The sequence below is a fragment of the Octopus bimaculoides genome, chromosome 10 (assembly GCF_001194135.2).
Source record: "Octopus bimaculoides isolate UCB-OBI-ISO-001 chromosome 10, ASM119413v2, whole genome shotgun sequence".
In the NCBI taxonomy this organism is placed as follows: Eukaryota; Metazoa; Mollusca; class Cephalopoda; order Octopoda; family Octopodidae; genus Octopus; species Octopus bimaculoides.
Window position 1 is genome coordinate 85562771 of NC_068990.1, and position 9859 is coordinate 85572629.

The window sequence follows — 9859 nt, forward strand, 5'->3', positions numbered from 1 at the left end:
TATATATATATATATATATATATATATATATATTACGGAGATTTACTTGCATAGCAAGTGACTTGAACTGAGATCATGCAGCACAAAATTCTGTCAGTGATCAGGTCGCAGTCTCAAAGCAACGAAAATATTTTGGTAAATTAAATTTAAATGTTGAAGTGAATCTAACAGTTTTCATGTGTTTTTTAAATGGCTTATAAACACCTTCCATAATGCAACTGCACTCATCTCCACCATATGCACACTGTTATATTATGTGAAATATACTGGTGACATCTTGGTGCATTATATAAAAGTTGTTGTAGCTATTCCAGTACATTATATACAATATACTGTGGGTCTCTGATCACTTCATGAAATATCTAGTTACACAAATTGATCATCTACTGAAAAAGAAAAAAAAAAAAAATGTAACATACCTATCTCCAATTCTTGGAAATAAATTCTCTTCAGGTTGCGGTACCAAGACTGAATGGTTTGCTGGTATGTCGTCAAGACTGGCATTAGTATTCAGTCTCCGAAGAATCCAATTCCGGTCTCGAAATTTTGTCAGTCCAACATTCTCTTCATCTTTCACGTCTTCCTCATCAGCAGTTTCCTTAATAGGAGGCAAATTAAGGGAGAGATAATCTGGATCAATCTCTGGCGAATCTAATACCACATCATCTAAGTTGATGCCTTTATTTAGGGGTCTACCAGAGAGTTCACCATAAGCACTGCCTAGCTTTAGATTAGATGATTCCTTGTGCTCAACAACAGATTTTTTGATAGGTGGTTCATAAGTTATTACTTGTTCGTCTACATATTTGGGACATAATGGCTTCCTAATTGGTGGTGATTTATTTGGTGTTTTTAAATTAACGGCAGCAGTTTGACTGATGAGATTTTCTTGTGGTAGTTGGTAGTTTGGAATAATGGAGTTCTTATCAAGTGGTCCAGAATGAATAGTTAAATCTTTCAATCTTTGATTTTCTACAACCTGGCAGTGAAAAACAAAAAGAAAAAAGAAATTAAGAAATTCTTGGAATGACGGACATCTGACAAAGTTGAAAGAATGTGAGAAAACTTTATGAAATATTTTTACAATCTTCCCGCTATTGGATGAAGTTAAAATAATTGACAGAGAACATCACAGGAAAATACGAAAATTAAAAGAGGTTGCACATACGCTAGGACACAACAACTTCCTAAGCAGACCTAATGCAGATATGAATGTAATATGGGAACCAGTATTAAGGAAGGATAAAATACTAGGTTTATAAGCCCTAAAAATTCACTCTATTATTGCCCATGGGTATATAGCATAGTGGATAATAGCACGGGCTACTAACCCTTGGATTCTAAGTTCAATCCCAGTTAGGGACTTGAAAAATAATATTAACAGAAAAATAACAACAGCAACATACCGTAGGAATGAGGACAGTGTACCCCATTAGTCAAATAAAGGGTTCGAAATTCCATCAGAACACCTGATTATGGCTAGAGAGTACATCAGCCGAAACATTGTGATAACAACAAACAAGTCCATTGTAAATAATGTTTCCTTGTTTGTCTCTCACTGCTTGACAACTGGGTTGTTTGTTTGTGTCCCCAAAACTTAGTGATTTAGTGAAAGAAAAAAAGGAACTGATAAAATAAGCACTAAACTGAAAATAAATACTGGGGTCAGTTTTATTGACAAAAAACCCTTTAAGTGGGGCTTCGGGGGCTTCAGCATGGCCAAAGTCCATTGGCTGAAACAAGTAAAAGAATAAGAAAATAGTATTGTTATGAATGCTAAAGTTGTAAATCTGCAGTTATTGACAAAATTATGACAAAGTGAACTACATCCTGGGTGCCATGGATGGGGGGGACCCCTATGAGGATATCTTGAGTCAAGCATCATTAGATATTAGTTTATTCTTGAAACCGTCTTCAGTTTTGGAAACAGTAAAAGATTTTTTTTTTTTTTTTAATAGTTGTGACAACAGCAACAACAACGACGATCTGATAAAAATGAAAGAACAACCTTAGAAACAACAGCCTGTGCCAGTTGGTCCTCATAAGAATGGTGACCTTCGAAGGAGTCGTCAGAAAGTGATGATAGATCTGATACAGCTTCATCAGATGTCTGAGAAAAAAAAAGTCAAAAAAAATATGAAGTGATAATATAAATAAATAAATGAATAAATAATAAATAAATAAATAATAAATAAATAAATAAATAAATAAATAGATAAACAAACAAACATCAGAGATGCTCTTCCCCCATACAAAAATTGCAGGAGGTACCTAAAGATATTGTAAGTTCTTCTCTTGATGGGGACTAAAGCTATGGCAATTTTGGAGAAGCTTCTGTTTCTTGAACTGCTTTCTCAATGTCACAAGCATTTCACCCCTTACAAAGGAGTCCAATAGAATAAGTAGCAGGCTTAAAAGAAATTAAGTACTAGGGTCGATTCATTCCTAGCACAGCCGCAGTCTAATGACTAATCTAAAAGATAAAAGATATAGATATACATAAAGACATTTGAGAAACTTCGTAGTACTACACTATTTCGTTACCTCCCTTGTGCTTAATAAGGGAAATAACTCAAACTATCCAATTATAATGTCCGTGTTCTAATTATCTCCCCTTGTTTAACTGTAACGTATGATAAGCTTTCCTACTCTTAGGTACAAGACCCAAAATTTTGGGGGAGGGTGCCAGTCGATTAGATCGACCTCAGTACGCAACTGGTACCTAATTTATCGACCTCGAAAGGATGAAAGGCTAAGTCGACCTCGACGGTATTTGAACTCAGAACGTTTTTGCCAGCTCGCTGCCTTAAACGTTGTATGATAATGAATAAATTTATTGTATACAGTGCTCGGGTGAATTGCAGTGGCCGTGGTTCTCTACCTTTTGTAACTCAATACCACTTTTCGCTGAATAGCATCAGAGAACGGTCACAACAACAAAGAGATTATTGTAATCAAACGAAAGCTAATTTTGTGCCGTAGTTGTTATCGTAAAGTAAATACCACCATGACCGATATCAAAAATACAATGGAGAAGGTTAGCCATCGGATTTGGTTAAAAAGAGACGATGAGCGATGGCTAGAAGAATATTGATCTTTATTTGGTAAATTTTCAGATTAACACCCGCACAATCTTCACTAGGGTGTTAGGGTTTTAGGGTCAGGGTTACCCTAACCCTAACCCTGACCCTAAAACCCTAACCCTAACACCCTAGTGAAGATCATGCAGGTGTTAATCTGAAAAATTACCCTTTATTTAATAACCAGTTGATCTAGCAAGTGGGGCTTCATTGATGCCGTCGAGAGGTAGGCCCCGAAACGGCAAGCATTCTTTCCTGATGACCCCGTACACTTGCTGGCTTCGGGTATGCGGAGTTCTCGACAGGTGGCACTTGCATATGCAAGTTATTTTCAAAACAACATGTTCTTATATTATCTCATTCATTATATGTGTCGCTTTTCATGGACTTACGCTTTGTCAAAGTGTTTAAGTTTTTTTGGAAATTACTGAAGACGAAAAGGACTTTATAATGAAATGGTATAGTACCACAGTCCTATTCTTCCTCACTGATAACACATTTTATCTTTTATTTTCTACTTGTTTCTGTCATTAGACTGCAGCCATGCTGGGGCACTGCCTTGAAGAATTTTCTACCAAATCAATCGCCCCCAGAGCGTATTTCTTTGTTAAACCTGGTATTTATTCTATCTGTCTGTTTTGCCGAACTCCTAAGTCACAGGGATGTAAACACTGTCACGTGGTGGTGTGGTACACACACATACATACACACACACACACACACGGCAGGCTTCTTTTAGTTTCTATCTACTACATCCGTTTACAAGCCTCTGGTCAGCCTGAGGCTATAGTAGAACTGTGTGGTTAGGAAGCAAGCGTCTTACCACACAGCCACTTCTGCAATTGATCCCAACAAATATTTCTATCGAAAGTGTTTAAATTAAAATATAAATATTGTATCAAATTGAAATATTGTATTTCTAAGAAAACTTACAACCTCTCTAAATACCAGTCCTACCCTACTACCTCCAGCGCTCTCTCAATTTTTGCAATCCACTTGTGAACTCAAAATTCCCCTACCAAAGAGTCATTACTACCACTCTGCCACAAATAACAGCTATTTCCATTTTAAAGAAAGGACTGAAAAATGTAGTACCCAATATACAAAAAAAATAGGATGGTCACATATGGAATTCTTTCGATCAAAAGTGTAATTTATTAGTGTCTAATACAGATTGTTGTCACCAATTCTGGGAGCTGAACTCATGTCAGGAATCTTCCATGTAGTAGACCCCATATGAAGAAGCTTCCATGTAGTGGCTCAGCTTGCTAGAAGTAACAACTAAATTTCCCTCTAATCACACATTAGTCTTGAAAATAGGATACAGAGAATATTAAGTTTAGAAAGAAATATTATGGTTATGACTGGACTAGTGTTGACCATAGGACTACTTAGACAAGGTTGACCTAGGGTTAAACAGCATAGATAACAACCCATATTCACAATAGATAAACACAAGGGAAACAAGTTTTTTTAAAGATCAATATTAGTTGTTCATCAGTGGGCTTACCAGATCAACAGACTCTCCCAGATGATCCTCGACCAAGCGAGATACAATTTGTTTAACTTTCTGTGATGAAGCAGCAGAGTTCTCATCGTCTTCGAGATAGTCTGTAACAATAAACAAACAGTAGAAAATACATTGTGAATATTAGAAACAGACAAACATATTACCACTGAGTATGGTAGAATGGTATGGAGCCTGTTTTCGCTTGAATCATTTATCGTTTCAAGGTATTTTGAAATATATGGCAGTTGTAAAGAAAATGCTCGTCTTTGCATTTTTCCAATGATTTGTGCAAGTGACACATACAAAAATGGCTGCTTGTAAAGATCATGTTTTCCATTTCATTTTTGGCTCTCATGGGAATATTCCCAAATCTTAAACTTCATACAAATGAGGTCGCTCTAAGAACTATCCTCATGAAACTGTGTTATTGTTGAAGTAGTATTTAAAGAAACATTTTTTTTTTATATTTTAAAAACAATGTATGAATGTGTGTATGACTTCTTTTACACACACAAACTATAAAGATATGTAATAGGTACTCACTCTCAACAGCCAGCTGTAACCGCTGTGATAAATCAGACAACAATTCTCGAATACGGCTGCGATAATTAACCATTATGTCACCAACTGGAGAAAGAAAAGGGAGAATTTGATTAATATCATCATCATCATCATCATCATCATTATCACTGTTATCAACATAACCATTATCAGCATAATCATCATCATCAACATAATTACATTATCATCATCATCACCATGATTTTTAGTTACAATATTCTTATGCTACTGTTGTCATTAACAGTATACAGTGCTCAGGTGCACTATAACTCATCAGAGACGGTAGCCAAGAGTACATGTACATCATCATTTAACGTCCGCTTTCCATGCTAGCATGGGTTGGACGATTTGACTGAGGACTGGTGAAACCAGATGGCTACACCAGGTTCCAATCTGATTTGGCAGAGTTTCTACAGCCGGATGCCCTTCCTAACGCCAACCACTCCGAGGGTGTAGTGGGTGCTTTTACGTGCCAGTGGCACGAAGGCCAGTCAGGCGGTATTGGCAACGGCCACGCTCAAAATGGTGTATTTTACGTGCCACCTGCACAAGAGCCAGCCCAGCGGCACTGGCAATGATCTCGCTCGAAAGTCTTTACACGTACCACCAGCACAAGTGCCACAAAGGCGACGCTGGGCACAGGTGCCATCACGATTTCGCTTTCGCTTGCCCCAACAGGTCTTCGCAAGCCGAGTTTCGTGTCCAATGAAGGAGACGACGTTGGCGTGGGTGCCAGTCGTCGAATTTAGTTCGATTTAGGAAGTGAACAGTGAATGACACATTTTTTTAAAAGGCAGCTAGGGGGGGGGGGGCATCAGGTGTACTTCAAGCGAATGATTTAAGAATGTTGTTTCTTTGTCAAGCAAGAATTACCATTCTTCTACAATGTCATGAGGAAGTAAACATTGTGCCAACTATGACTGCTCGTATCTTGGGTTGTTGCTCCAGAGACAGAATATAGTCAAAAACTCCCATTTGGGGTTAACGACAGAACTAGGTGGTGTAAGGGGCAAATGTGGTCACAGTTAATTTTGCTGCTGAGAGAAAACAGCAAGTCCTTTGCCCTCAAAAAAAATTTTTTCAGAATAGGAAGGTATTGGTTCAGTGTCTTGGTGACCAAGTTTGGATGAGGGTTTCAACTAAAAAGCTGATGAGTTGGAGCTGCTCACTGGTCCTCTGGGGCAGGGCTTAGACAGGACTAAACAGCATCACCACCACCACCTGTACTAACATCATAATATCGTCATCACTTCCACCACCTTCATCCCAGCTCTTCCCCTTTAAAAAATCCCAATAAAAGGTGTTATAAATACCATTTACAACCTTATCACTTTCCTAAATAAATAAATGTTGATGTTGTTTTTGTTGTTAGCTGTGCTTGGAGAAGAGAGGGTGTGGCAGTAGTGAGAGGTGGAAGGAATGTGTTTAATGTCAGAGGCGAGGTAGGTGGGGTGGGGTGGCACGGAGAGACGGCTTAAAAGACCATCAGATTAGTTATGCTCTATTAATCTGTTAACTCTAGTAATGTGACAGTAAGCATCACCATCATCATAATCAACATCATAAATAGCATAACCATCAGCAACAAGAGAGAGAGAGAGAGCCTTCATACAATGACACAACCTGCTAGAAATAGCAGACAAATCTCCCTCAAATCACACTCTATTGTCTTGCCAAAAAAAGAAAGAAGGAAGATTGTACAGAATGCTAAAATGGTCACAGATGGAATGCCACTGATCATAAGTTTCTCAATTAGAGCTCGCCTGGGGTTAAACAATGACAGCATTAACAAAAGGTCCTCTATGTGGTCAGCTAAATTTGTTAGAAATAGCAGTCAAACTTCTCTCACATTACAGAGAAACATTTTAAAAAGAGGATAGACATGTTAGATAATGAGGCCCAAGATAAGCTCTGCAGGAAAAAGTTGGGGTAGTCATGGCTAGAATGCTTTTGATCGTAAGTTTGCTTAATCCTTTTGCTGCTGTATTTTTGTTAAATATTGGACTGTGACCAAGCTGGTGCACTACTTTGAAGGACTTCAGTCAAACACATCAACCCCTGTGCTTACACGTTTTATTTTTTTTTGTGTGTTTTGAGATTTTTTTTAGATTTGGTATTTATTGTATCTTTCTTTTTTTTTGCCAAACCACTAAATCACAGGACATAAACAAACCAACACTGGTTGTCAAGTGCTGGTGGAGGACAAACACAAAGACAAACACACAAACACATGCACATATAAGACAAGCTTCCACACAGTTTCCATTATTTAACTGGAATTTGGAACATAAATTAACATTAAATTTTAAAGGAAAGTCCAAATGTAGATTACTTTAAAATATGAAGTACCATAGAATCAGGTTGGTCTCAGTAGGTAGGGGGACTCCGAAAGAGGTCTCAGAGTGTAGCGTCCCTGCCTTCTTGGGCTAGTTTTCCACCACATTTCTTAAAAATTGTGGTAGAGGCCTTGGTCTCGAGACTACTCATGTCTAGAAACTAAGGTTGGGGGTAAGCAAGGGTATGCTTCCTGTAGAAAATCCAGCTCCAAAAAAGCCTCAGGATAGCAAAGGAGAATGGGCACCAACCAGCCCACCCAAAGGTTGGGGTGGACTGCATCTGCCTACCTCAGTTGCTATGGCATTGAGGTAGATCCAGCCACCCCTGTTAGCGGGGACAAAACCCAAATTTAAAACATTGGATGATAGATGATGATAGAATCAGGTTGGTCTTGAGTTGCAAGAAATAACAACCAAATTTTCATCAGGAAGGACTTCAATTCAGCATTATAAGCTAATGAAATACTCATCAATTATATGGTATATTTGCAGCTTAACCTAATGAGTTACAGCTCTAAATTGTACAAGGAGAAGGAATGAGTATGTATGAAGTTCTTGCTTTTCTCAAGAGTATTAATAGCAGAATTGAAAAGAATATGCTTCAACCAGGAAACACAACCTTGTTCATAGACATGTCTCATCAAGGTCTTTCTGTTTGTCCCACAGAATAAATTACAATGTAGCTGAAATAAAACAACTTCACAACCAATTTAAAAAGCCAGTTAACTACAAGACATCCACACCTCCTTTCACAATACATGTAAATGTTGAAATTTGAAGAGCCATCCAACCTACTTCCACCTTAGACAGAGAGCCATAAAATTAAAATAACAATATAAAACTTTAGCATTAAAGTGTTGTTATAAACCCAATAAGAATAAAAGGTGTTGCTGGTATTGATCAGACACTTTAGATGAGATAAACTTTCCTTTATTCTGCTTGAGATGGGAGGAGTTGCTTTCTGTTTAATAGCTTCTGATCTATAAATGTAATCTGGAGACCACATCAAATAGATATTTCACAAACTACTGTTGCTATAAAGTATCATTTAAAACCACATTTGCAGCTGGTCACATGTACAGTCAGCCTATTATTTCTAAATCTCTCAACAAGAGACATTCAGTATCAGTACTCTAAAGCAAAGATTATTTGCCAACATAATGTGGCAGTCCTGGTTGGGACGAATATTACTGTTATTTAAACCTCAGGTTGGGATGAATGTTGAGAAAATGTTTCCTGGGGCTAAATTACATAAATATTCGTCCCAACCAAGACTGCCACATTATGTTTTCACCATCATCGCTTTAATGTTCATTTTCTAAGGTTGGTAAATGTGTTGGAAGGATGTAAAATAGAGTACACCGTCACCTCAATTTGACCTTTTGTTCATTTCATTTGTGAGAGAGGGTCACCATCTTAACTTCTGATCCCACCACAACTTCTTGTCTACCTCTTTCCTAACAGCACCCAACAGCATTCCTCTCTCTCCTCCAACTCCCGTTCCATAACCCTCAACTGTCCAGTCATACACACACAGTCAAGCCCCTCCTTCACAGATCATCAGATGTCTTCTTGAACCTTTTTTTTTATACCAGCCCTCCTGAAACTACCTCTGCTTCTATGACACAAAATCTTATATCATTAAAAGGTTTAAATCTAAATTATCCCATTCCCATTTTATACAAGAGCAATTTTGTTAAGTTATGTTCCAAAACACCAGTTTAATTATAACAAAGTTAGTTAATTTATTAAATCTACTCTCAAATTCCTGATTATTTTTTATATTAATTACAACACACGTAGGCAAGTGTCTAGTTAGAAATATAACCAAAAAAAAAAATTATGACCCAGTCACTTTCCTAGTTCACCTTGTGCCCTGTTTATTGCTGGGAAATAAGCCCTGTTTCATTATGTTTTTCTATGGTAATTTCACATCAACTTTTTTCCTTTCCGTTTTTGTTACATGTGATGACCTTTTCAAATATTGATGTTTTTTAAACCAAAAACCAGATTTCCTCTATTTTCCTTCCATGTTTTGTATTTTTTTATAACTTCTTTCACCTCTTTCTCTTCTTATTTTTGTGTTATTTTACAACATTTTCTTCCCTGTACTAACAAACGAGTGATGTTCTTTGTCCGGGTAATTGTTTTTGCAGCTGGATGCTAGCCCTTTCCTGTTTAGAGTGGAACCAGTTTTGTCAGTCAGGGGAATTGAGGTCTGCAGAGTTATCTACCTTACCTAGAGATCACCACACATCAAATGGTTGTAGCTGTGATGTGTAACTCTGTGTGTGGGGGGGGGATATTCTGGTACGTATTTCAGTGTGTATATATAAGTGAAGGTATGAAGCTCTGTTGTGTGGAGAGGGTTG

The 9859-nt window shown here is 37.5% G+C and overlaps 1 protein-coding gene across 1 annotated transcript in view; it reads right to left on the reverse strand.

The window, feature by feature from the left end:
• Positions 1–9859, reverse strand: part of LOC106884266 (uncharacterized) — a 107749-nt gene that overhangs the window by 9141 nt on the left and 88749 nt on the right. Inside the window, exons 6-9 of the mRNA XM_014935548.1 lie at positions 5134–5217; positions 4591–4691; positions 2009–2110; positions 420–979 (exon numbers count right to left, since the gene is read on the reverse strand). Coding sequence (XP_014791034.1) covers positions 420–979; positions 2009–2110; positions 4591–4691; positions 5134–5217 — 847 coding nt within the window. The remainder of the gene's footprint in view (positions 1–419; positions 980–2008; positions 2111–4590; positions 4692–5133; positions 5218–9859) is intronic.